Source organism: Hypanus sabinus, chromosome 2, assembly GCF_030144855.1.
Source record: "Hypanus sabinus isolate sHypSab1 chromosome 2, sHypSab1.hap1, whole genome shotgun sequence".
Lineage (NCBI taxonomy): Eukaryota > Metazoa > Chordata > Chondrichthyes > Myliobatiformes > Dasyatidae > Hypanus > Hypanus sabinus.
In genome coordinates this window covers 108,588,195-108,615,674 of record NC_082707.1, presented here as the reverse complement: position 1 = coordinate 108,615,674, position 27,480 = coordinate 108,588,195, and the positions used below count along the sequence as shown (strand labels likewise).

The 27,480-nt window shown below is 42.2% G+C and overlaps 1 protein-coding gene across 8 annotated transcripts in view; it reads left to right on the top strand.

The window, feature by feature from the left end:
* The window catches only part of numb (NUMB endocytic adaptor protein), a 279,062-nt gene that overhangs the window by 112,028 nt on the left and 139,554 nt on the right, over positions 1-27,480 (top strand). For all 8 annotated transcript variants that reach the window (XM_059951811.1, XM_059951802.1, XM_059951794.1 and 5 more), the window contains one exon: positions 3,506-3,580. In XM_059951811.1, coding sequence (XP_059807794.1) covers positions 3,506-3,580 — 75 coding nt within the window. The remainder of the gene's footprint in view (positions 1-3,505; positions 3,581-27,480) is intronic.

Genomic DNA, 27,480 nt, shown 5'->3' with positions numbered 1-27,480 from the left:
GGATCTTGGGGTCCACATCCATAGATGACTCAAAACTGTCATTAGATGAGATTGAGTTCAACAGCTGTGCGATAATGTTATAGCTTTTTTACACCATGAATATTCTTTTCAGTTATGGTCACTTCATTATAGGAAGGAAGTGGAAACTTTAAAGAGAGGGTGCAGAGGAAATTTATCAGGATGTTGCCTGGACTGGAGGGCATGTCTTGGGATGATAGATTATGTAAGCTATGGCATTTCCCTTTGGGGCGAAGGAGGGTGAGAGGTGACTTGATATAGGTGTACAAAATGTATAAGAGGTATAGATAAAGTGGATAGCCAGATTTTTTTTTCAAAGCAGAAATGGCTAATAGAATGGGACATAACCTCCATATTATCCAAGATTTCTTTAGGGAGCAGTGCCTCAGAAAAGCGACTTCCATCATTAAAGACCCCCACCACCCAGGACATTCTCTCTTCTTATTGTTACCATGAGGAAGAAGCCTGAAGGCACACACTCAGTGATTCAGGAACAGCTTCTTGTTGTTGACATTGTAAATCAGCGAGTTGTTTTTTATGTCTCCCCTTTCGCTGAGAAACAGGGACAACTCTTTTTTTTCCCTTATTAAGGAGAAAGCCTGTGGTATGTTGAATGACCGGGTGAACGAGTAGTCTTTGGGGTACTACAAGTCTGTGTCTTTATTAATACTTTGCTGCACACTTGAGTGGTCAGTGGAGGGTGCTGATCTTCTTCCGCTGGTGGGGGTAGAGGGGTCATTGCCTTGCTGCTGCTTGTGCGTGGGAGGGAACTTCGCAATGTTTAACTGTCATTCATTCTTTGGTGCATTCTTCTGTTTTCATGGATGTTTGTGAAGAAGAAGAGTTTCAGGATGTATATTGTATATATTTTTCTGACATTAAAGGTATCTCTTGAAACCTATTCAAACCTATTGCATTATACTGCTGCCACAAAGTTAACAAATCTCACGACATATGCTGGTGATATTAAACCTGATTCTGATAATTTTAAGGTAACTGGAGTAATAGAGGGAATGTCAGAGTTAGTTGTTTATACAGAAATTGGTGGATGCATTGAATGCCCTGCCAGGAATGGTGATTGAGCATTAGGGGGAATTTAAGGAACTCTTTGATAGGCACATGGATGTTGGAAAAATGCAAGGATATGTAGGAGGGAATGTTTAGATTGATCTTAGAGTAGGTTAAAAGATTGGTACAACATCATGGGCCGAAGGGCCTGTACTGTGATGTAAGTTTTCATCGGTGAAATCATAGATAGGGAAGATGGGCGTCTAACAATCCAATGCGACATGGATCAGCTGAACAGTGGCAGTTTGAATTTAATCTATAGAAGTGGGGTAACACTTTGGGAGATCAAATTCTGTTCGGACATATCAACGAAATGGCAGGGAGTGTTGATGCATTGTGATACCTTGGGCTGCAAGTCCATCGTTCCCAATAGTGAAAAGAGGCATTTGATATGCTTACTTTTATAGATGTCATCTTGCAGTTGTGCAAAAATTTGTTAAACCACAGTAAGAGGATTATGTACAGTTCAGGTTGCTACGCTAAAAAGGTGTGATCACAATATGTCATCATCGTCGTCTGAACCCTTAGTGCCTAGGCGGTACATGGGGCCTCTGTGATCACAACAGAAAGAGCAGAAATTTATTTAGATAACACACTACATGATTGATGGCACAACGAGCCGTACTGCCCAACAACCCTTTGTTTAACCCTTACCTAATCACAGGACAATCTGCTAACTTTGTACTGGGGGATGAATCCAGAGGAAACCCATGTACGACGTACAACTTACAGAGGATGGCGAAATTGAACTCCAAACTCTGTCCCGAGCTGTAATAGCGTCACACTAACCGCTACGTACTGTGGCACCCTAGATTCACCAAGGTGTTGGTGAATGGAAGGCCATTATTATATTGAGAGATTGTATTGGTTGAGTTTGTTTTTACTGGAATGTAGAAAGCTGAGTGGTAACTTTATAAGTGTTCATAAAATTATGATGGGCATGGATAGGTTTGCTGGAATCTTTCTTCAGGTAGGACAGTTGAGAACTGGAGGGCATAGGTTTAAGGGGAATATGGAGAAAGTTAAAGGAGATCTAAGGGGTAAGTTTTTCCACAATGTTGTGATCTAGAAACAGTTGCCAAAGGAGTTGGTAGTGGTTAGTATAATGCTTTACAATGGCAGTTGTATGATCAGGGTTCAGTTCCCACTACTGATTTTGCTGAGTGTGTTCTCCCCATGACTGTGGGTTTCCTCCTGGTTCTCTGGTTTCCTGCCACATTTCAGAAGACGTACGGGTTAGGGTTAGTAAGTTGTGGATATGCTATGTTGGTACCAGAAGTGTGGCGACAATTGTGGGTTGCATATATTCAGACTAGTTTGGTCATTGATGCAAGTAACTCATTTCACTGCATGTTTCGATGCATATTTGACAAATAAAGCTAATCTTTATCTTTTTAAAAAAAGGTAGAATTAAAACATTGAAAGCCTTTTGAATAGAAAATGCCTGTAAAGATATGACCCTGTGGGCAAATGGATTATCATAAAGGTTCAATATAGTTGGCTTGATCAAAGTGGGCTATCAGGGCACCCTTCTGTGTTGTGTGAATCTATGAACCAGATAGGCTAACAGTAGTTCCATTATTATAACCAGAAACCTTTAGTGAACTTCAGAAGGGTACGTAGACAAGTACAAGTGAATCTGTTGCACCTAGCTTTTGAAAAAGCATTGATGAGACATTTTCTCAGAATGTATTATAAGAAATAAGGGTAAATGGGAATGTGGGAACTTTCAGAATTTGTTAAATTTTTCCAGAAAATAGACTGGAAAATATGCATGGAAAACAAAGAACTGTAAACTTGAAATTAAAACTATAAATTCTCAATATTCAGCATTATCTGTGAAGAAAAGTTTAATTAGGATCTGTAATATTTAATGAGAACTTGAAATCTGGAATGCAGGTATGACCATCAAGCAGTTATCTTTACCAATTCAATTTACCAGCACTTGGTCAGTAGCCTTCTATACCTTGATTCAAGTGCACATCCAGATAATGGTTAAATGTTGTGTGTACTTGCCTCCACATTCTCAGGTTGTGTCATTCTCTTGTGATATTCTATTTTGTGGGCACAGCTTTCATTAGCCACAGAGTTGCACTCATGTGAACGATCTCCCGATAGATTGACTAAGTAGTTACCCTTTTTTCAGCTGGTTATTCACAATCAAACCCAACATTATCTTTGCAAAGCTTCAAAGTGTGTGTTTGTGATCTTGAGCAAAAGCTTTCATTGATTTTCCTCCCTGTTGGTTGAACTGAACCTATAGCTATTGAGATTGCAGATAGTGAAGTACCTTGATTCATCTGTTACAAATGCTTAATGGGAAGCAATTCCATGAGGAGTCTCTTAGGATTTTACATAAACTTTGTATTACCTGAGATGTATTTTAAGACTAATCAGAGCTTGCATTCTTCCTTTTCAGTACTTAGGCCATGTGGAGGTAGATGAATCTCGAGGGATGCACATCTGTGAGGAAGCTGTAAAGAAACTGAAATCTGTATGTATTTACATTTTGAACAGCACATAACAGTTAAAAATTGCACATAATATCAGAAAATACTAGCTTTTATGTTGCTTAACTAATGTTCTTTGTAGTTTGCTGCTCCTAGCTTGGTGTTGCACTTTGTCATGATTTATGGTTGCTGACTCTTGTACTTTAAGTACATGAAATAGTTCAGGTTTGTTTTGTACTCCACTGCACGCTGGAGTACGAATGTAGCATCTTATCTGTGCTAGCTAAATGGGCTGCAATGGTGGGGTTTTGTTTTAATTTTCTTGCACCATTATTTCTCCTCTTGCCCATGATTGTAGCATGGCATTCCCCATCTTGCAGAGACAGGACATGGACTCTAGGACTTCATATCTCCACTGATTTATTGCTAAGGCAAAGGAAGCCTTATGCCGGCATCCTTAGCAGAATCTTCCATGGAGTCATATTAGTAAGACACAACAAAACTGTGTTACTTGGAGATGGTATTTAATAGAATGAGGATTGAATCAATCACTTTCTATCTGGATTGTAGTTTACAACAGTGCTATACTATAAAACATTATATGTGTGAAAAACAAATATTGAGGTGCAGTTGTACGTAGAGTTTCACTGATAGTGTGCTGTTCTATAAAATATTTTTAGTATTGCAAACGTAACCAGCTTTGGCTTTGTTACTATTAACCTTGATCTTGGTCAAACATCAAGTGTTAAATGAGTGACTTTGTAATGTAGAAGATTGTGGAATTGGTGTTACATATAATGATGTGTCACTGAAAAAATTGTTAGCTGTATCTTCAGTAAGTTATGAATTGCATGATGGAACAAATGTCAATAAAAGTTTTCAAGTAAGTTTTCAACTAAGTTAATGAAAATGTGTAGATGGGAGAAAGAAGTTACCAGTGGATATGTAGGCTAAATAGGCATTCAGGCCTATTAGCAAAATAGCAAATAGGCAAATAGACATAAATGTAGGATTTGATGTGGAGTATTGTGGAGTTGGGGCAGATTACCTACAGTCTAAAAATGCAAACATGAAATCTTCAGATGCTAGAAATTAAAGCAACACACAAAATGCCGGTGGAACGTAGCAGGCCAGGCAGCATCTATAGGAAGAAGTACAGTCAGCGTTTTGGGCTGAGATCCTTCGTCAGGACTAACTGAAAGAAAAGATAGTAAGAGATTTGAAAGTGGGAGGGGGAGATCCAAAATGATAGGAGAAGACAGGAGAGGGAGGATAAAGCTAAGAGCTGGAAAGTTGATTGGCAAAAGAGATACAGAACTGGAGAAGGGAGAGGATCATGGGAAGGGAGGCCTAGGGAGAAAGAAAGGGGGAGGGGAGCACCAGAGGAAGATGTAGAGCAGGTAAGGAGTGATTGTGAGAGGGACAGAGAGAGAAAAAAAGGGGGGAAATAATAAATAGATAAATAAATAAGGGATGGTGTAAGAAAAGGAGGAGGGGCATGAACGGAAGTCAATGTTCATGCCATCAGGTTGGAGGCTACCCAGCTGGCATATAAGGTGTTGTTCCTCCAACCTGAGTGTGGCTTCACCTTGACAATAGAGGAGGCCATGGATAGACATATCAGAATGGGAATGGGACATGGAATTAAAATGTGTGGCCAATGGGAGATTCTGCTTTCTCTGGCGGACAGAGCGTAGGTGTTCAGCGAAAGTCTCCCAGTCTGTGTCGGGTCTCACCAATATATAAAAGGCCGCACCGGGAGCACTGGACGCAGTATATCACACCAGCCGACTCCCCACCATTCAGGACATCAACTCTGCTCTCAAATGCAACTCCCATTTCACACACATCTGCTCTCACCCCATCTTGCTGCCACCCCACCAGGGATAGGGTTTCCCTTGTCATCACCTCCCACCCCACCAGCCTCTGGGTCCAACATATAATTCTCTGTAACTTCCGCCACCTCCAACGGGATCCCACCACCAAGCACATCTTTCCCTACCCCCTCTCTTTCTGCTTTCTGCAGGGATCGTTCCCTACGCGACTCCCTTGTCCATTCGTTCCCTCCCCCCCCGCATCCCTTCCCACTGATCTCCCTTCCGGCGCTTAATCTTGTAAGTGGAACAATTGCTGCTCCTGCCCTTACACTTCCTCCTTCACCACCATTCAGGGCCCCAGACAGTCCTTCCAGGTGAGGCGACACTTTACCTGTGTGACCTGTGTGACTGGTGTGATATACTGCCTCCGGTGCTCCCATTGTGGCCTTCTATATATTGGTGAGACCTGAAGCAAAATGGGAGACCGTTTTGCTGAACATCTACACTCGTCTGCCAGAGAAAGCAGGATCCACACATTCCACACATTTTAATTCCACGTCACATTCCCATTCTGATATGTCAATCCATGGCTTCATCTACTGTCAAGATGAAACCACACCCAGGTTGGGGGAACAACACCTTATATTCCTTCCGGGTAGCCTCCAACCTGATGGCATGAACATTGATTTCTCTAACTTCTGTTAATGCCCTCTCCTCCCCTTCTTAGCCCATTCCTTATTTATTTATTTATTTATTTATTTATTTATCTATTTATTATTTCCCCCTTTTTTTCTCTCTCTTCTCTTTCTGTCCCTCTCATAATCACTCCTTGCTCTCCATCTTCTTCTGGTGCTCCCATCCCCTTTTCTTTCTCCCTAGGCCTCCAACCCCATGATCCTCTCCCTTATCCAGCTCTGTATCCCTTTTGCCAATCAACTTCCCAGCTCTTAGCTTCATCCCTCCCCCTCCTGTCTTCTCCTATCATTTCAAATCTCCCACTCCCCCTTCCACTTTCAAATATCTTACTATCTCTTCTTTCAGTTAGTCCTGACATAAGGTCTCGGCCCGAAACGTCGACTGTACTTATACCTATAGATGCTGCCTGGCCTGCTGCGTTCCACCAGCATTTTGTGTGTGTTGCAGTCTAATTGATTTTTGGCCAAATAATGTTAAATGATAGGAGAAAAAGAATAAAATCCCCATTGAAGGAGAAAACAAAAGTATGGTGGAAATTTCACTTTTGCACCTTTTGACAGTCAGTAAGCTTCAGCTGACAATATATCCTGCTACTTCTGGACTAGTGAAGTAGTCACTTCGAAGTAATGAAGTAATGACTAATGGAGTGCCGCAGGGATATGTCCTGGGACCCCTGCAATTTATGATTTTTTATAAATGACCTGGATGTAGAGGCGGAAGGATGGGTGAGTAAGTTTGCGAATGATACGAAGATTGGAGGGGTTGTGGATGGAGCTGCAGGTTGTTGAAAGTTACAAGACAGGCTGCAGAGTTGGGCAGAAAAATGGCAGATGGAGTTCAATCTGGATAATTGTGAGGTGAAGCATTTTGGAAGGACAAACCAGAAGACTGAGTACAGGATTAATGGTCAGTTACTTAAGAGTATGGATGAACAAAGGGACCTTGGGATTCAAATCCATACATCCCTCAAGGTCGCTGCACAGGTTGATAGGGTAGTTAAGAAGGCCTATGGGATGCTAGGTTTCATTAACAGGGGGATTGAGTTCAAGAGTAGAGAGGTCATGTTGCAACTCTACAAATCTCTGGTGAGACTGCACTTAAGAGTATTGTGTTCAATTCTGGTCACCTCATTATAGGAAGGATGTGGAAGCTATGGAGAGGGTGCAGAGGAGATTTACCAGGATGTTGCCTGGATTGGAGAACAAGTCATATGAAGCAAGGTTGGCAGACCTGGGACTTTTCTCTTTAGAGCATAGAAGAGTGAGAGGGGACTTGATAGAGGTCTACAAGATTATGAGAGGCATAGATAGGGTGGATAGTCAGTACCTGTTTCCCAGGGCACCAATAACAAACACCAGAGGGCATATGTACAAAATTAAGGGAGGGAAGTTTAGGGGAGACATCAGGGGTAGGTTTTTTACACAGAGGGTTGTGAGTGGCTGGAATGACTTGCCAGGGATGGTGGTGGAGGCTAAAACATTAGGGGTATTTAAGAGCCTCTCGGACAGGCACATGGATGAAAGAAAAATAGAGGGTTATGGGGTAGTGTGGGTTTAGTACTTTTTTTAAAGAATTATATGGGTCGGCACAACATGGAGAGCTGAAGGGCCTGTACTGTGCGGTAGTGTTCTATGGTTCTCCCCTGACGGCATTCAGTAAAGGAGTTGCAAATGTACAAGAAGTTGGTGGTCACTTGGGGGTCACCATACAAAAGCAAGGATGTGATTAACTTGGAAAAGGTGCAGAGAAGATTCACCAGGATGTTTCTGGGAGTGGGAGGGCTTGAGTTAGAAGGAGAAGCTAGATAAGCTGGGACTGTTTCCTTTGGAGCATCAGAGGCTGAGAGGTGACCCTTGAGGTATATAAAACTGAGGACTTTACGATGAAGATAATGCCGAGTTGTGGTCTCTGAGGTCATGGCTCAGATTAATTGTTTCTTGGGCTCGTAAGATGGTTTTGAGGTTAGAGGAGAGTTGAGTGTCAGATTTGTGTTAGGGATAGGAAGATGGGTAGTTAGGAATCTAGGCCTTTGCTTAGAGTTCAAAGGTCAGTGACATGAATGTAAGACGAAGGACATCCGTGATTGTATGTCAGACTGGCAGACCAGTGATGGTGGCCCCCCACCCTTCAGGTCAGCAAGTCGACGGCATCTTCTGGATCGGAGTTCCATGTGGCCAGGAGGCACAAGTAACAGTGACCCTGATTTGGCAACATTGGAGTTGGAGGTGTAGTGTTTGGGATCCCGATCATTGGTGTTCAAGCCCTAGAATTCAGAGTCCACGTCCAGGGTCTTCATTTATCATCATTGGCAAATCCTGAGTTGATGCCAAAGGTCGATTGGAAGTCGAGGCTTTATGGCCAAAAACCTGTTCTGTAAGTCCACAATGGAAGGTGAAGGCCCAGAGAGTCTGAGTCTGAGTGCACTGGAGGCTGAAGACATCAGGTTGGAGGACTGTCTGTGTATGGGCTTTTGCAGGTGGTAGGGAGGAACAGGGTTTGTTTTGCTGTTGTCCTGTGAACATGGTGGCCATACCATGTTGGCACTGGAATGTGAAGCAACACTTGCAGGCTGCCCAAGGTTGTGTTTGATGTTGACGTGAACAGTGCAACACAGGGGAATCTGAAGTTAGAGAATCATGTGTGCTATTCCAATAACTTTTCCCCAGAACTTACTGTTCAAGCTTGACTATTATTTAAAATTTGATTGCTGCTAGTTTATTTTCCATTTCTGCTGCCTTTGATATAATGTTATTGAAGGAGTAATGCTTTCTTGATTAAAATAATACCAATGAGTAAATCTGCAGTGTGCCCCAGTGCCACTTCACAAAAGCTAAAATGGATCTATATGATTTGTATCAAAGCAATGACTGTAGTCACGTTAACTTTGGATATGCACATTCTCCATTACCACTTCAATCCATTGCTGCCTACATTTGGAATTGGAACCGGATTTGTTTTGTTGTTGTCACATGTACAGATATACAGTGGAAAAACCTGTCTCACATGCTGCTCATACAGAGCAGATCAATGCAGAGGGCATTGAGATAGAACAAGGTAAAACAATAATAGAATGCAGAATAAAGTAGATATATAGAGGAAGGGCAGTACAGGTAAACAATAAGGTGCAAAATAATACTGAGGTGGATTGTGAGGTCAGTAGTCCAACTTATCTCTTCAGTAGTCTTAACAGTGGATTAGATGTTGTCCTTGACCTTGTGGTATGTGTTTCTATGTTTTTTGTATCTTCTTGATGGAGAAGGAGAAAAGAGGATGTCAGGGTGCTTAGGGTCTTATATTATATTTCTCACTGTATTAGCAAAGCAGCCAATATATAACAGAGTCCAGTTTTGGTTAAGTTTTGTGATGTACTGAGTCATGTCGACAACTCCCTACAGTTTCTTGTCACTTTCACGGCAATTTGTCATACCAAGCCATTATGTATTCTGTGATGCTTTCTGTGGTGCATTGATTAAAAATGTGTAAGAGTTGATGGGGGTATACCAAATGTCTTTTCGCCTCCTGAAAAATAGAGGCTTTCTCTCAGCAATGACCTCTGCCATGGTTGAACCAGGATGCTATTAGTGATAGTCACTCCCAGGAACTGGAAGCTCTCAACCTCAACACCATTAGTGTAGATAGGAGCATGTGCACTGTCCCTTCCTGAAGTCAATCTCGCTCTTTTGTTTTGCTGACATTGAGGAAAAGGATGTTATCATGACACCAAACACCTGTGAATTTTCCTTGTGGAAATATCGACTGCTAAAATGAGCTGCTGCTGGCACAGCTCTCCTTGGAAACCTGTACCCTAACTTGCCAACTATTTTATCCTGACCTTTTAGATATTCATTAATTACTAATGTTCAACTGTTTTTTCATGAGTATTATCTCTTTTTACTAATTGATTTATAGTATGCAATGTCAGAAGCATAGTCCAAATTTGTATATCTATCATTGGCCTTGAACATATGGCACTAAGCCATTCTCAGAAAATGCCATAGTCCTTTTACTGAAGATAATCTAACAGTGCTTTAGGCATAAAGATTACAGGATTTAGATGTTACAGTTGTGAAGAATTGTGGAATATTTCCAAGTTGATGTGTGGGTCCTGAAGAGGACCTGAGATCACAGATCTGAGATTCCTATGCTGCCCTTCGGTAGAGGTTGTAGGTTGAGAAGGTAATCTATCACTTATTGCACTACAGTACCAATCATGACTCCTATTCAAGCAGTTGCTTGGTCATGTTTGGTTGATAAGTCCTACTGTAGCTACACACTGCTGGGCAAGTGGACTGATTTCCATAACATTCTGGACTTGTTCCTTGCAGATATTGGAAAGATACTGGTGTCTCATTCAACAAGGGATACCCATTGTTTGAACTGCTCTCGGAGCCATGGTATTTTCATGATTTCAAATTTTGATTAATTGCAATCAACAGGATGTTGATGGTGGGGTACCTGGTAATTGTAGTGGTGAATGTCTTGTGTAGTTACGCCTTCCTTGTATTGATGAAGATTGTCTGGCATTTGTGTAACGCAAATTTAATTGTTATTGAGCAGCCATGCCCAAACAGTGGAGTAGCCTGTTGCAGCCTCCATGGAGGGGAGATGCTGGAGGCAGTGTGATGTGGTGTCATATTGGATTGGGGCCAGGTCCCTCCTATCGACGCTGCCTTCCAGTGTTTGCTTGGTGGACGACAAGCTGGTTTGCATGCATTCATCTGTGGATTGCTGAGGGCTTGTTCTTCTCAGCAACATCCATGTGCTATCTATCAACAGGATATGTCACTCATGGATGGACTATGTTATATATTTCTTGTGTGACTATTTGCTATCTTATTTGTGCTCTATGTGCCTTGTTCTGTGTTAGCTTTGCACCTTGGACCTGGAGGAATGCTGTTTCATTTGGTGGTATTCATGTATGGTTAAACTTCAACTTGAAATGCTGTTTAGGATGTGCTTCATGCAGGCATTTGCTTCTTGGATCATAACGAAAGAAAGTCATCCATCTGTATATATCTCCATGTTTCACCTTAAGAGGGCATTTAGATAGAAAATAGATCATTAAAACAGAAGTTAGAAAATTGGAATACAAAATAAGGAAATGTTAATGAGACCATAAGATGTATGAGCAGAATTAGGCATATGGCTCATTAAGTCTTTCTGACATTCCATCATGATTAATTTTTATCCTTTTCAACCCCATTCGCCTGCCTTCTCCCCATGACCTTTGTTGCCTTACTCATTGAGAACCTGTCAATTTCTGCTTTAAATATACCCAGTGACTTGGCCACAGCTGTCTGTGGCAATAAATTCCACAGATTCAGCACTTCCTGGATAAGTAAATTCTTCCCATTGGAGTAAACATCCACTTCCACTCTATCTTAGGTCTTCCACTGTTCGTTAGGTTTCAGTGAAAGACCTCCCTTGTTCTTCCATGCTCCAAAGAGTACAGGCCCAGAGCCATCAAATACTTTTAATGCATTAACCCTTTCGATCCTGGGATAATTTTTATTAACCTCCTCTGGAATCTCTCCAATGAGAACACATCTTTACTCCAATAAGGGGCCCAAAGCTGGTCATGATAATCTGTGTGCAGTCTAACCAGTGTCTTCTAAAGCCTCAGCATTATATTCTTGCTTTTATATTCTATATAAAGATTTTATGGAGTTTCAGAACAGCCTTCCATTTGTAACCTGAGCATAAAATCAGTGATGCATTTTCATTGAAAATGGAACACTATAGCACAGTATAGGCCCTTCCACTGACAATGCTGTGCCAATTATAACCTACTCTAACATCAATCTGACCCTTCCCTCCTACATAGCCTTGCACTTTTCAATTATCCATGTGCCTATCTGAGATGTTTCTTAAATGTCACTAATGTGTCTGCCTCTACCATTACTCCTGGCAGAGCAGTCCGTGCACCCACCACTTTCTGTGTGCTAAAAAAGAAATCACCCAGAAAAATGTCTTTGTCTATCCATTCTGTCTATCATTCATCTTGTATGCCAGTATCAAGTCACTTCTCACCCCCCTTCATTTCAAAGAGAAAAGCCCAAGCTTATTCAGCCTATTCTCATTAGACATGCTCTCTTATCCAGGCTACACCCTGGTAAATTCTCTCTGGGTCCCCTCTACAGCTACCATATCCTTCCTATGATTGGGTGACCAGAACTGAATGCAGCATTCCAGGATTTGATAGAGCACACACAAAATAATGGAGGAGCTCAGCAGGCTAGGCAGCATCTAGGAAAAGAGTACAGTCGACGTTTTGGGCTGAAACCATACACTTTAATAACCTGATTAAGTTGCATGACAACTTTGAGGAATTAATGGACATCAACTCCTATGTTCCTCCACACTGTTGAGAAAGCTACCATTAACCTTATTTTCTGCTTTCGTTCAACCTTCCAAAGTAAATCTCTCCACGCTTTTCCAGTTGAACTTTTCTAGCCTACATCTTGTAAAAGTCCTGTTATAATGTATGACAACCTTTTACGCTAGCCACGACTCCAAACTTTAAGTCATCTGCAAACTTACTAACCCACCCTTCCATTTCCTCACCAAATCATTTATTAAAATGACAAAGAGCAAGGGCCCCAGAACAGATTCCTGTGGAACATCACTTGTCACTGACCTCCAATAATTTGCTCACCACTGATTTATAAAGAGTCACTGGTCCATAATTCTCTTTTCTTTTTCTTTCTAAATCTTTTTATTATTATTAGTTTTTTCATAATTCTCTGGTTTATTCCTACACCCTTTCTTGAATGAAGGCAAAAGCATTTGCTGCCCTCCAATCACCTGGCCCCAGACAGTGAGAATTCAAAGATCATCGCCAAAGGTACAACAATCTCTTCCCTCACTTCCCATTGTAATGTTGAGTATATCCCACCCAGCCCTGGGACTAATCTATCCTAATGTTTTTCAAAAATTCAATCACACCCTGCTTCTTAATGGCGATATGTTCTAGCATCTCAACCTGCATTACACTGTCCTCACAAACATCATGGTCCCTCTCACTGGTGAATACTGAAACAAAGTATTCGTTAAGACCTCCCCAACCTCCTTTGACTTCAGGCTCATTTCCTCTTCAGTCCTTGATAGGTCCTCTCCTCACTCTCGTTCTTTCTCGAGGTGTAGAACGCCTTGGGATTTTCCTGAATCCAACTCACCAAGGCCTTCTCATGCCCCCTTCAAGCTCTCCTGTCCATTCTTAAGCTCCTTCCTGGCTACTTTGTGACTCCCCAGAGCCCTGTCTGATCCTTGCTTTCTAAATCTTAAGTAAACTTTCTTCCTCTTGACCAGACATTTCACATCTTTTGTTAAGTATGGTTCTTCACCCTACCATCTGAACAATGGGACAAACCTGTAGAGAACCCCATACAAGTGCTTTCTAAACAACATCCACATTTCAGTTCTGTATTTCCCTTGGTACACCTGTTTCTAGTTACACTACCAAGTTTCTGTCTAACAGTGTCATTCTTCTCCCCACCCAGTTAAATACTGTTCCATGTATTCTGCTCATATCTCTGTTCAAGGCTGTAGGAAAAGATCAGGGAGTTGTGGTCACTATCATTGAAATGCTCTCCCACTAAGAGATTCCCTAGACCAGGGGTCGGCAACCTTTACCACTGAAAGAGCCATTTGGACCCGTTTCCCACAGAAAAGAAAACACTGGGAGCCACAAAACTCGTTTGACATTTAAAATGAAATAACACTGCATACAACGTTTTTTTTGCCTTTATGCTATGTATAAACAAACTATAATGTGTTGCATTTATGAAATCGATGAACTCCTGCAGAGAAAACGAAGTTACATTTCTGCATGCAACAAAAACATTTTGAACTCCGAAAAAAAGACGTTGGGTTGAAGGTTACTTTTAAGTAAAATACTCAATGTCTATTTGAGTTCTTCTTGTATTTATGAAAAACGCCGAACTTAAATTGTCCGCCAGCAGCAAACCAAAAATAACATCAGCCAGCTGTCAACCTGAAAAATAAAAGGACTATTTAACTGAACAATGAAAAAATATGAATATACGTAAAATAATAGGCAATTAAAATATTTATCATATTTGGTTAATGGGATTTCTGCTCCTGGACCTCAGCGCACAGCATCTGCACATCAGGGCTGTATGACGTCACCTTCATCTTTACACAGGATCGCAAGCTGTCATCTGTGAGGCGTGCACGATGTTTGTTTTTAATAAAGTTCATGTTGGAGAACACCTACTCACAGTCATATGTGGATCCAAAGATCGACAGGACTTGGATCGACAGATCCAAGCGCATACTTTTTAATGTTTACATAAATGTCGGGGATAGCATTCCATGTTTCGAACACAAGTTTGTCCGGTTTGGGGAGGTTTTCAATATCACTCCATTTATGATTCTGAGCAAGAACGGCCTTCTGACGGGCAACATCTTCAAGGTCTGCTGTCAAGCGTCTAAACTTGGACACCCATATGTCTTTGTCGGCGATGTCGGCCAGTTCCATCTCAAGATCAGGTTGACTCACACCTGCTAATGCAGTCGTATTCAGTAGGGATGGATCGATGCTTAGGGGAGTGAGCGGGAAGTATAATGTGTTTTTTACCTCTCTGAACTCACAGAAGTGTTTCCCAAACGATGTTTGCATTGCGATGATTGCAGAATGTAAATACTCCGAATTTATCATGTCGTGAGCTTGTTTGAACTCTCTCAAATTGGGGAAGTGAGACAATGTGCCTTTCTGTAAATCTCTGGCAAGCACTGTCAACTTGCGCTCGAATGCCAAAACATCCTCCAACATGTGTAGGGCTGTGCGTCCTTTCCCCTGAAGAGCTGTGTTCAGCGTGTTCAGGTGCACTGTCATGTCCACCATGTAGCTTTTACAGGCACTCTGGCTGTTCCAGCTCAGGAAAGGTGAGACCTTTGCTGCCCAGGAAAGTTTTCACTTCTTCCAGACACGCGACAAAGCGTCTCAGCACCTCCCCTCTTGACAGCCACTGGACTTTGTTGTGCAGCAGGAGATCAGAATATGCGCTTTCCAGCTCGTCCAGTAACAAACGGAATTGACGGTGATTTAAACTTTTTGCCATTATTTTATTGACAATCTGAATGACAGCATCCATTACTTCTGTGCATTCAGGAGGAAATGCTTGAGCGCACAGTGCCTCTTGGTGCAAGATGCAGTGAAAAGTCAGCAGCTTTCTGTCCAGCGACTTCTGCAGTAAACCCACAAATCCCTTGTGTGCTCCTGTCATACTTGGTGCCCCATCAGTAGCTACTGACACCAGGTGGGTGGTCTTTTTTCCTTTGGCTCTTAAACAATTCAAGACAGCCTCACAGATGTCCTCCCCCCGTGTTTGGCCTTTTAGAGGTATCAACTCAATCATTTCTTCCTGTGGCCCGGCAGAGTTTACTTACCGGCAGAACAGTGGTATTTGTTCAATATCACCTTTGTCTTTTGACTCGTCACAGGCAATCGAGTAGGCCGCAGCTGAATTGATGTTTTTAATTTGCTGTCTTGTGATGTCTTCTGCCATTTTTATGGTTCTGTCTTTGACAGTCTTTGCAGAGAAGGGCATATCCCTGATTTTCTGCACAATTTCACTCGTTTTTAAAGTCCGTGAATAGATGTTCTGAAATCTTAATGAAAGATTATTTTATATATTCACCATCTGTAAACTGCTTCCTGTGCCTGACTATTTCCTGAACGGCGACAAAACTAGCATATGTAGTTGATTTTCCAGACTTCATCCACTTCTTGAAATGATTTTTGCTCAGATCAACCTTCCCCATCAGTTCCGAAACGGATTTTTTTCTCTCATCTCCATCCGGATATTTTTGAGCAAAGGCTGCGTGTTTATTCTGGAAATATCTTGCGACTTTTGACTTATTGTTGTTTGCTCGTTTCTCATTGCATATTAAGCATACCGGTAAACCAGTCTCGTCAGCAGTGAAAGCAAATGAATCTGCCCACGTATCATTAAACGTTCTGTTTTCTTCAGTCACTTTTCTTTTTTTAGAATTCTCCATAGTTAGCCGACCTTGGATCGAAAAATTAAAGAAATCGCGCACTGGCGGGTGTCAGGCGACGTATATTAATAGCGACAAAAAACACGTTTTATTTAGATTGTACAAGATCACCATAATCTTCAAATTTAGAATTATATTTCAAAAACTAACAAACTAACATAAAATACATTTTAATTAAATACTCATCATTTATTTTCCAAAGCCACAGGGAACCGCAGCACAGAGATGAAAGAGTCGCATGCACAGGCCTCTCCCCTAGTTGGCCTGTCAGCATATTGTCTCATGAGTCCTTCCTGGACACACCAAACACATTCCACCCAATCTAAACTTTTTGCACTAAGGAGGTGCCAATCAATATAAGGGAAGTTGAAGTCACTTGTGACAACAACCCTGTTATTTTTGCCCCTTTCTAAATTCTGCCTTCCGATCTATATCTTAGCATTCCTGTTGCTAATGGGAGAGTCTACAGAGTACTTCCTATAGAGTCATTGCTCCCTTACTGTTTCTGACTTCCATCCACACTGACAATCCTTTCGTGACATTCTCCTTTTCTACAGTTGTGATACCATCCCTCATTAGCAATGCCACTCCTCCATCTCTTTAATAACCTCCTCATCCATTTTGAAACATCCACCCCAGAACACTGAGCAGCCATTCCTGCCCTTGTGACAGCCAAGCTACTGTAATGGTCACAACGTTGTAATTCCATGTACTGACACATTGTCTAAGTTCATCAACTTTGGGTGCCATGGTAGAGTAGTATTTTGGGCAATGCTATTGGAGTTCAAAGTTCAATCCCAACATCCACTGGAAGGACTCTCAGTTCAACCTCCTATGGAATGTCTAGGTTTTCTCTGGGTCTACAGACCAAAGACTTACTGGTAAGATTAATTGGATATTGTAAATTGTCCTGCGATTAGGTTAGGGTTAAATCAGACTTGTTGGTGGGTTGAGGGCTGGTGAAAATCAAAGGGCCTGTTCCTCCAAATAAATAAAAATAATTTGTTCCTGATGTGCCTTGCATTACAATGCACGCACTTCAACCCACCCCCGTCTACATTCTGTAAAATACACATACTTCAACCCACTCCGGTCTGCATTCTGTAAAATACACACACTTCAACCCACACCCCTGACTACATTACAATACGCACACCTCAGCCCACTCCCTAACTGTATTACAATACACAAGCACCAACCCATTTATGAGAGGCATGGATAGGGTGGATAGTCAGTACCTGTTTCCCAGGGCACCAATAGCAAATTTAGAGATTGGTTGGTATAACCATAGAACACTACAGCACAGTACAGGCCCTTCAGCCCTCCATGTTGTGCTGACCCATATAATTCTTTAAAAAAAGTACTAAACCCACACTACCCCATAACTTTCCATTTTTCTTTCATCCATGTGCCTGTCCAAGAGGCTCTTAAATACCCCTAATGTTTTAGCTTCCACCACCATCCCTGGCAAGTCATTCCAGCCACTCACAACCCTCTGTGTAAAAAACTTACCCCTGATGTCTCCCCTAAACTTCCTTCCCTTAATTTTGTACATATGCCCTCTGGTGTTTGCTATTGGTGCCCTGGGAAACAGGTACTGACTATCCACCCTATCCATGCCTCTCATAATCTTGTAGACCTCTATCAAGTCCCCAAAGGAGAGGCAGTGGATGTCATTTACTTGTTTGATAAGGTGCCACACATGAGGCTGCTTAACAAGATAAAATCCTATGGAATTACAGGAAAGATACTGTCATGTATTAAGTCTGTGCCCCAACTCTGAGGGGCCGAAGGATACAAAGTAGCCCCCTCCTTTTTGAGAATTGCAAGATCGCTATTAATTCAGGTCAGGGGACCCAGGAAATGAGAGAAAGACACGCAGAATCCACAAAAGGGTTTGGAATGTCCTGGCCTCTCAGTGATACAAAGCCACGGGAAACGGCCATTGTTTCTTGGAGATGGAATTGTGTATTGAGTACTGTACTTCCTGGAAGCCCTCAGGGAATGATCAGAGGGGGTTTGTTGAGGGATTGCATCATCCCAACCTGATTGACATCTGAGACACCGTGAGTCAGGATAAAAGAGGGAATGGGGAACAACCCCTTTAGACGCACCAGGAGAAACGCTAGAAATCCTGTGACAGCGTTTAATAGCAACAGCCGGTGGAGGGCCCACGTGTGTCCTTTCCCGTTGCCCGGGATTGAGGCCTTACCACGGAAGACGGCTTAGCTAAAGAAGAGATCACCACTGACGACATTTCGAAGGATCGACATCATAAAAAGGAAAACGGGCAAGTTCTAAAAAAACGTCTCTCTCTCCAACCAAAAGCTGCAGCCTGAATGAACTGACATGACTTTTATATTTCCATCAAACAATACATTATCCCCTAGACAACGATAGAGCTATTTCTTATTGATTATTATTATACCCGCGCATTTAGATTTAGTATTGACGACGTATATTATCTGTATGTTTGCATTGATATTATTTTTGTGTATTTTTATCAATAAATACTGTTTAAAAATAGTACCATCAGACTTCAACGGACCTCTCTATCTTTGCTGGTAAGTAACCCAGTTATGGGGTACGTAACAACTTGAGGTTCTCGTCTCGGGATTTGACACCAAATTGGGGGGCCAGTGAATCGGGCTTGTAAGTCCAAACTTGGATCTGGTACGCGGGTAGCCAGACGAGAAACCAGCAAAGATGGACGTAGACGAATTTATAGGAAACCCGACTCTGGAGGCGCTAGAGGCAGCCACCAAATCGGACTTGATAAATATGGTGAAGGGACTAAACCTCGCAGAGGTGAGGTTGTCAATGAAAAAGCGGGAGGTGCGAAGGGCCATAACTCAGTATTATATTGGGAAGAATGTGCTTACAGCTGAGGTATTGGAAAATATCCCTGAAAAAGTACCAGCTAGTGGGACGGCTCAGTTAGAGTTGGAGAAATTAAGGTTGGAACATGCAATTAAGTTAAAGCAGCTGAAAGCAGCTGAGAAAGAGAAAGAAAGAGCCGACAAACAAAGGGAGCATGCGCTCCAGCTAAAGGAGTTAGAAGTGAAATGGGAGCATGAGCTCCAGCTAAAGGAGTTAGAGGTGAAAAAAGAGCAGGACAGAGCTGAGAAGCAAAGAGAGCATGAAATTCAGTTAAAACAGCTGGAAGCAGCTGAGAAAGAGAGGGAGAGAGCCGAGAAGGAGAGAGAGTATGAGGAGGCAGAGAGACAGAGGCAACATGACTTGGATATGGAGAAGTTAAGGCAAGAGCGAAGAGTTCAAGGGTCAGACCGAGAGGAGCAGTTTAATGTTAGTCGGGAGTTGAGGGTAGCACCTCCGTTCGAGGAGACGGATGTTGATAGTTATTTCTTGCTCTTTGAAAAGGTGGCAATGAATCAGAAGTGGCCCAAAGAGCAGTGGGTGGCGCTGTTACAAAGTGTGTTAAAAAGGAAGGCACAACGGGCATATGCGGCCTTGTCCATGGAGGAGGAAGAGGCGGAGAATTATGCCAAAGTAAAGGAGGCCATTCTCCGGACTTACGAATTGGTACCTGAAGCGGATAGACAAAAGTTCAGAAATTTAAAGAAAGGGTGGAATCAGACGTATACCGAGTTTGCCTCCGAGTGCTCTTGGATCGTTGGTGTACAGCAGAAACAGTGGAAGAGAATTTTTGGTGTCTCAGGGAGTTAATTCTGATTGAGGAATTTAAAGGTTGTGTTTCGGAGGATATCCGGATGTATTTGAATGAGAAGCCGAATAAGTCCATCTCCGAATTTGCTAGGTTCGCAGATGAATATGCCTTAACCCAGAAGACAAAGTTTTCCTTGAATAAAGGTTACCAGAGAGACCATGGGAACGATAGAGAAAGCCCGCCGGCTGAGGCAGAGGTCCCGCCGGGAGCTAGTGGTAAGATTGAGGAGGAGAGGCAAGACAGCAAGGGATTTCCGGGCTTGACCTGTTTTAATTGTGGAAAGGGGGGACATATTGCATCTAGGTGCTTTGCTCCGAGGAAGGAGACAGGAAAATGGAAAGCAGCAGTCCCTATAGAATGTGCCGTGGTAATCAGTAAATTGACAAGAGAGCCCTGGGTAGACAGAGTACAAGAAGGGTCTGAGACTTGTATGTCAAACAGAACCGTGTCTGTGAGAGAGGGAGACTCACCAGTTCTCGTGCGGATCTGGAGAGACACGGGCGCTGAACTGTCATTGATTAGCAGTAAGGTACTGGATTTTGGTCGCAAGACGGGAATGGTAGCTGTGAAAGGAATAGGAAAAGAGATGGAAACGGTGCCCTTGCATAGGATCATTATGAATTGTGAGCTAGTATCTGGACCAGTTGAAATGGGGGTGCGATCAGAATTCCTGAGAACTGACGCGGACGTCCTTCTGGGTAATGATTTAGCTGGTGGTAAGGTTTGGTCAGCAATGACGCTGATGAGATAGCCGGTGGAGGTCCTGCCCCTAGATTCCAAGATCTATCCCGTGATGCGTGATGCGTGATCACTCATAGCATGTCGAGAAAGGCAGCTGAGAAAGGGAGCAGTTTAAATCCAGCCAGTATCGATTTGGCCGAGACGTTTTTACCGACCCTGTACCACGAGGGTTTAGAAGGTGGTAAAACGGAGAGTAGTAAAGTGAAAGAGAGTAAGGGCGAAGAGGTAGTCCTGCCCTTAGCCAGGAGAAAATTTATAGAGGCACGAAGTGAAGATGAGAAACAGAAAAAGCTGTTAAAAGGTACAGAGTTGGACATGGATGATCTGTCTGGCTTTGCAGATCTGTTTGAAGAAGTTGAAAATTCTAAAGGTGTTCCCGATAATGAGATGAGGGCAGTCCTAGATGAAAAGGATGCCATTACCTTGAAGGAGTCTGCTGAGGTGGCAGATGAGGTTGTTTCAGCCCGCGGGGTTGAGTTTACTCTGGAAGGGAGTTGCCCAGAGAGTAGCTAGGAGGATCAGGGGAATTTAGAATTTGAACAGGGTACGGGTATTGAAAGCCTGGAAGAGGCAAATGTCCCGTTTGAGTGTGTCCAAGATGTGGATGCACGTAGTACCGAACCTAGTAATGGAGCTCAGGAAAAGTCCGAGGTATTTGATTCGGTTGAAAAGGAATGCAGTCCTTGCGGGTCAGATGGACTTGGTTCAGTGAAGAAAGGGTTAACCTTGGTAATAGTGGGAAGTGAGAGTTCCCAGGTGTTCGTGCTCGAAGGTGTGTTAAAAGTTAGTGAGGAGATAACAGGTGGTGAGGTGAATATTATTATTGAAGGAAAAGGGAAATGTGTAGTTCCCAAATTGAATGAAGAAAATTTAAAGGCTGGACTGATATCAGAAGCAGCAACCAGGCTACAGAGACAATGGCTTGGTACCACAAAGCCTGTGAATCAATTACAGGTTGAGTTGGAAGGTAAAGGGGCCCCACACGCTATTGTTATTCCAGAGTGTGGTGTGAAACCGCAGAATTCGAAATGCTGTTTGAACAAAGAGGGATCACTGGCATTGAGACCTAAAAGCCTGAAGGGTCCTGAAGAGAAAACTAGCACCTTGCGTAAAATTAAAGAACTGTGTGGAAATTCAGAAAATGGTCTAAGTTTGGAACACATTGTTGATAAAATAAAAGGAGTGGGCGAGCCTATTTCGCCAGGGTGCACAAGCTCACCACGAGGGAATTAACTGGAAAAGAGGCGAGGGTTAATGGGACGCCATTTTTAAATAGCAGAAGCCGGTTTTAAGGGATTTTGACAAAGCATGTGAATAATAAAGACAACTCTTTAGTTTTTGTTTGCCCAAGAAAATAAGAAATAAAAAAAATAGGTGGTTATTAAATTGGAGTCTGATGCTACAAGAATTTAGGAAGGTACAAGATGTTAAGGTATTAAAGGAAGTGACAATGTAATCGTTAACTGTTTAGATGCTGAATTGAATGTATAACTGTATTACTCTGTAGAGAAAAAAAAACTTTTGTATCGTGTTAGATTCTAAAATCCTGTAAGACTCTATATTACTTCATTTTTACCGATGGTAAAAACGTGTTGAAGAAAGGGGGTGTTACGCCTGTGCCCCAACTCTGAGGGGCCGAAGGGTACAAAGTATCCCCCTCCTTTTTGAGAATCGCAAGATCGCTATTAATTCAGGTCAGGGGACCCAGGAAATGAGAGAAAGACACGCAGAATCCACAAAAGGGTTTGGAATGTCCTGGCCTCTCAGTGATACAAAGTCACGGGAAACGGCCATTGTTTCTTGGAGATGGAATTGTGTATTGAGTACTGTACTTCCTGGAAGCCCTCAGGGAATGATCAGAGGGGGTTTGTTGAGGGATTGCATCATCCCAACCTGATTGACATCTGAGACACCGTGAGTCAGGATAAAAGAGGGAATGGGGAACAACCCCTTTAGACGCACCAGGAGAAACGCTGGAAATCCCGTGACAGCGTTTAATAGCAACAGCCGGTGGAGGGCCCACGTGTGTCCTTTCCCGTTGCCCGGGATTGAGGCCCTACCACGGAAGACGGCTTAGCTAAAGAAGAGATCACCACTGATGACATTTCGAAGGATCGACATCATAAAAAGGAAAACGGGCAAGTTCTAAAAAAATCGTCTCTCTCTCCAACCAAAAGCTGCGGCCTGAATGAACTGACATGACTTTTATATTTCCATCGGACAATACATTATCCCCTAGACAACGATAGAGCTGTTTCTTATTGATTATTATTATACTCGCGCTTTTAGATTTAGTATTGACGATGTATATTATCTATATGTTTGTATTGATATTATTTTTGTGTATTTTTATCAATAAATACTGTTAAAAATAGTACCATCAGACTTCAACGGACCTCTCTATCTTTGCTGGTAAGTGGCCCAGATACGGGGTACGTAACACATGGATAGCAGAATGGCTGATAGGCAGGAGGCAGCGAGTGGTTGGCTGCTAGTGACTAGTGGCCTTCCTCAGAGGTCAGTATTGCAACTGCTACTTTTCACATTGTTTGGCAGTGATTTAGATAATTGAATTGCTGCCTTTGTGGCAAAATTTGCAGATGATACAAACATAGGTGGAGGGGTAGTTAGTGCTGAGAAAGCAATGTGGTTGCAGCAGGATATAGACAGAATGGAAGAATGGGCAAAAAAGTGGCAGATGGAATATAGTGTTGGGAAATATATGATAATGAATTTTAGTAACAGGAAAAATAATGTATTATCTAAATGGGGAGAAGTTTCAAATATTGGAGCTGTAGAGGGACTTCGGAGTCCTCATGCAAGACTCCCAGTAAGTTAATTTACAGGTTGAGTCTGTGGTAAAGAAGGCAAATGTAATGTTGGTATTTATTTCAAGGGGGATAGAATATAAAAACAAGGAGATAATGCTGAGCCTTTATAAGACAGTAGTCAGGTCGCACTTGGAGTATTGACAACAGTTTTGAGCCCCATATCTCAGAAGGGATGTGTTGTTGTTGGAGAGAGTCCAGAAGAGGTTCACGATGATTATTCTGGAAATGAAGGGGTTTACATATGAGGAGCATTTGACAGCTGTGAGCCTGTACTCATTGGAATTTAGAAGAATGCAAGGTGTTGGGGTGTGATCTCATTGAAGCCTACCGAATGTGGAAAGGACTAGATAGGGTGGATGTTTCCTCTGGTGGGGACATCCAGAACTCATTCGTAAGGCCAGTGATGTTGTGGGGGTGGAACTGGACTCTGATAGTGGTGTCTGAAAAGAGGATGCTGTCCAAGTTGCATGCCATCTTGGACAATGTCTCTCGTCCACTCCATAATGTGTAAACACGAGGAAATCTGCAGATGCTGGAAATTCAAACAACACACACAAAATGCTGGTGGAACACAACAGGCCAGGCAGCATCTATAAGGAGAAGCATTGTCAATGTTTTGGGCCACGACCCTTCATCAGGACTAACTCCATAATGTACTGGTTAGGCACAGGAGTGCATTCAGCCAGAGACTCATTCCACCGAGATGCAACACTGAGCATCATAGGAAGTCATTCCTGCCTGTGGCCATCAAACTTTACAACTCCTCCCTCGGAGTGTCAGACACCCTGAGCCAATAGACTGGTCCTGGACTTATTTCCACTTGGCATAATTTACCTATTATTATTTAATTATTTATGGTTTTATATTGCTATATTTCTACACTATTCTTGGTTGGTGTGACTGTGACGAAACCCAATTTCCCTCGGGATCAATAAACTATGTCTGTCTGTAGGGGGCACAGCCTCAAAATTGAGGGGCAACCTTTTAGAACAGAGGTAAGGAGGAATTTTTTTGGGCAGAGAGTAGTAAATCTCTGGAATGCTCCGCCACAGACTGTGGCAGAGGCCAAGTCCATGCGTATATTTAAGTTGGAAGTTGATCGTTCCCTAATCAGACAGGGCATCAAAGGTTATGATGAGAACCAAGCGTATGGGGTTGACTGGGATCTGAGATCTGCCATGATGGAATGACGGAGCAGATTTGATAGCCTAATTCTGCTCCTATGTCTTACAAGTATTGATATTGGTCCATGGCATAAAAAAAGTTGGGTATCCCTGCTCTGGGGCATCTCACGTCAGAATAAAGGAACTACAAAATAGCACTGAGTTGAGGAGAAATTTCTTTATATTGAATGTTACAAATCTGTGGAATTTTTCAGCTTTGAGAGCAGTGTTCAGTTGCTTTGTATATTAAGGTTGAAATTCATAAGATTCTTGGACACCAAAGTAACTGCAGGAAAGGAGAGTTGGACAAGAAACTAGACACAGAATCAGCAATCGTATTGAATGGCTGAATACATTGGACTGCCTACGAGTTCTGTTCCTTTTTCTGTTTTTTGTATCCTTTTGATCAAATTGCTCATTATCCAGTTAATTTAGGTTTACAGTTTATTAAGGAGAAGTGATGAGACTGGTGTTGAAAACTTTTCTGCAGTTTAAAAACAAAGTGCTGTAAAAACTTAATGAGCATTGTGGAAAAAAATGTATGAATGTTTTTTGTTAAGACCTTTAATTAGAACTGTTGCGTGGAGACATCAATTTGGTTTTAATTTGCAGGGAAGGTAGAAGAGAGATAGAATGAACATAATATTTGTGGTGGGGTGAGGCTAGTATTTCTGTGAGGTCCTCCAACTAAATGGCTAGATGCTGATAATAAACATAAAGAAGCATGTGTTGCAATTAGCAGGGCTTTGAGGCATGCATAGAAGGTTAGACTGCTTACAGAAAGAGAAATATTGAATCAGTATGATTGACTTTGAGTGAAAATGCAATGTCTGATGCTGACAAGATACCTGAAGTTGTAGAATTTGCAGACCAAATGTGGAAGCTTGCACCATCCCCCATGAGTATGAGGTGCAGTTCCTCAAATGAGTCTTGGGCTTTGTTATAACAGTTCATGAGGGCAGAAAAGTCAAAGTGGGATGGAAAATTCAAGGGGAAGTCAATAGGAAACAGCATAATTTCAGAAGATTGATTGCAGGTACTCCTCAAAGTAGTCACCCAATCTGCCTTTCCAGTGTGGATGAGACTGCATTCTGAACAATAAATGTGGTGCATTCAATGGGAAAAGTGTTGTTTCACCTAGAGAAGCTGTTAGGTCCCTAGCTAGTGGAAAGGAAACCCATCAAGCAAATACGTATTGTATCAGCTATAGCTGCATAAGAAAGTGCCATATGACAGCTGGTCAATGGAGACTAAAGAACACACCAGGGAGTCATAAAGGGAAGGGTAATTTTTAAGTGCTAATAATGAACAGAGAAACATGTATGGTGGTGGAATCTTATTTCAGCTGATGGAAATTGTGAAGGCTTATTCACAGAATGTGTAGGCTGGTAGGGTAGGAGGTGAGAACAAAGGGAATTATGTCCTGCTTTGTCTAATAGTCAAAGTATATTTTTATGAAAGTGCATATACTATATACTACCTTGAGATTTGTCTCCTTACAGGCAGCCACAAAAACAAAGAAACCCAATAGAACCATTTAAAGAAAAAACTGTCAAACGCCCAATGTACAGGGAAAAAAAATCAAAATGTGCAAGCAGCTAAAGTTCATGAAAGTAAGTCCATAGCCACAAAGCCAATAATCGCTGCAGCTGATTCAGGAGCCCTTTAGTTGCACGTCATGGCTTCAGTTCAGTATGGAGATGAGTAAATCTCATGGAGCAGCAAGCTGAGCACTGAGCCCGTCCCTCACCTCCAGCCCCGACACCCTGACGTTTTCATTCTGCTATTCGGGAATGAGACTGGGCAGGTGACAGAAGTTGGTGTAGGGGAACACTTTAAACCTAGTGACCACAGTGACATTAGTTTCAAAGTAAATATGCAAAAACATAGGTCTGAACACAAGTTGAGATTCTAAATTGGACAAAGGCCAAATTTGATGGTATCAAAAATGATCTGGTAAATGTAGATTAGGACAGGCTGTTTTCTGACAAAGGTGTACTTGGTAAAGTGGGAGACCTTCAAAAGTGACAATTTGAGAGTACAAAGCTTGTACATGCCTGTCAGAATAAAATGTAAAGATAATAAGGAACAAATGAGGTGCATAGCAAATATAGGCAAGTAGGAACAAATGAGATGCTTATAGAGTATAAGAAATACAAGAGAACACTTAAGTAAGAAATCAGGTGGAACAAAAGAAGGCATGATGTTTCCTTAGCAGATAAAGTGAAGGAGAATTCTAAGAGATTCTACAGATGTGTTAAGAGCAAAAGGATTGCAAGGGACAAAATTGGTCCTCTCGAAGATCAGAATGGTAATCCATGTGTGGAGCCGAAAGAGACGGGGGAGATCTTAAATAAATTTTTTGCATCTGTATTTACTCAGGCGACAGACACAGAGTCTACAAAAGTGAGGCAAAGTGGCATCCACTTCATGGACCCTGTACAGATTACAGAGGAGGTGGTGTTTGCTGTCCCGAGATTAATCAGTGGATAAATCTCCAGGCTTGACAAGGTGTTCCCTCGGACCCTACGGGATGCAAGTGTAGAATTGTTGGGGCCCAAGTAGAGATAATTAAATTATTCTTAGTGACAGAAGAGGTACCAGAGGATTGGAGGATAGCCAATGTTGTTCCACTGCTCTAGAAAAGCTGTAAACATAAACCAGGAAATTATAGACCAAGTAGTCTGACAATGAGTCAGTAGTGGGAAGGTTATTGAAAGTTATTCTAAGGGAACAGATATATAAGTATTTGGATAGACATGGACTGATTAAGGATAGTTAGCATGGCTTCATATGTGGAAGGTCAGGTATAACTAATTATAGAGTTTTTAGAAGAAATTACCAGGATTAGTTAATGAAAGCAAGGCTGTGGATTTTGTCCACATAGACTTCAGCAAGGTCTTTGACAAGGTCCCACTTAGGAGGTTGGTCAAGAAGGTTCAGCTGTCCTGCATTCAAGATGATATAGTAAATTGGATTTGACAT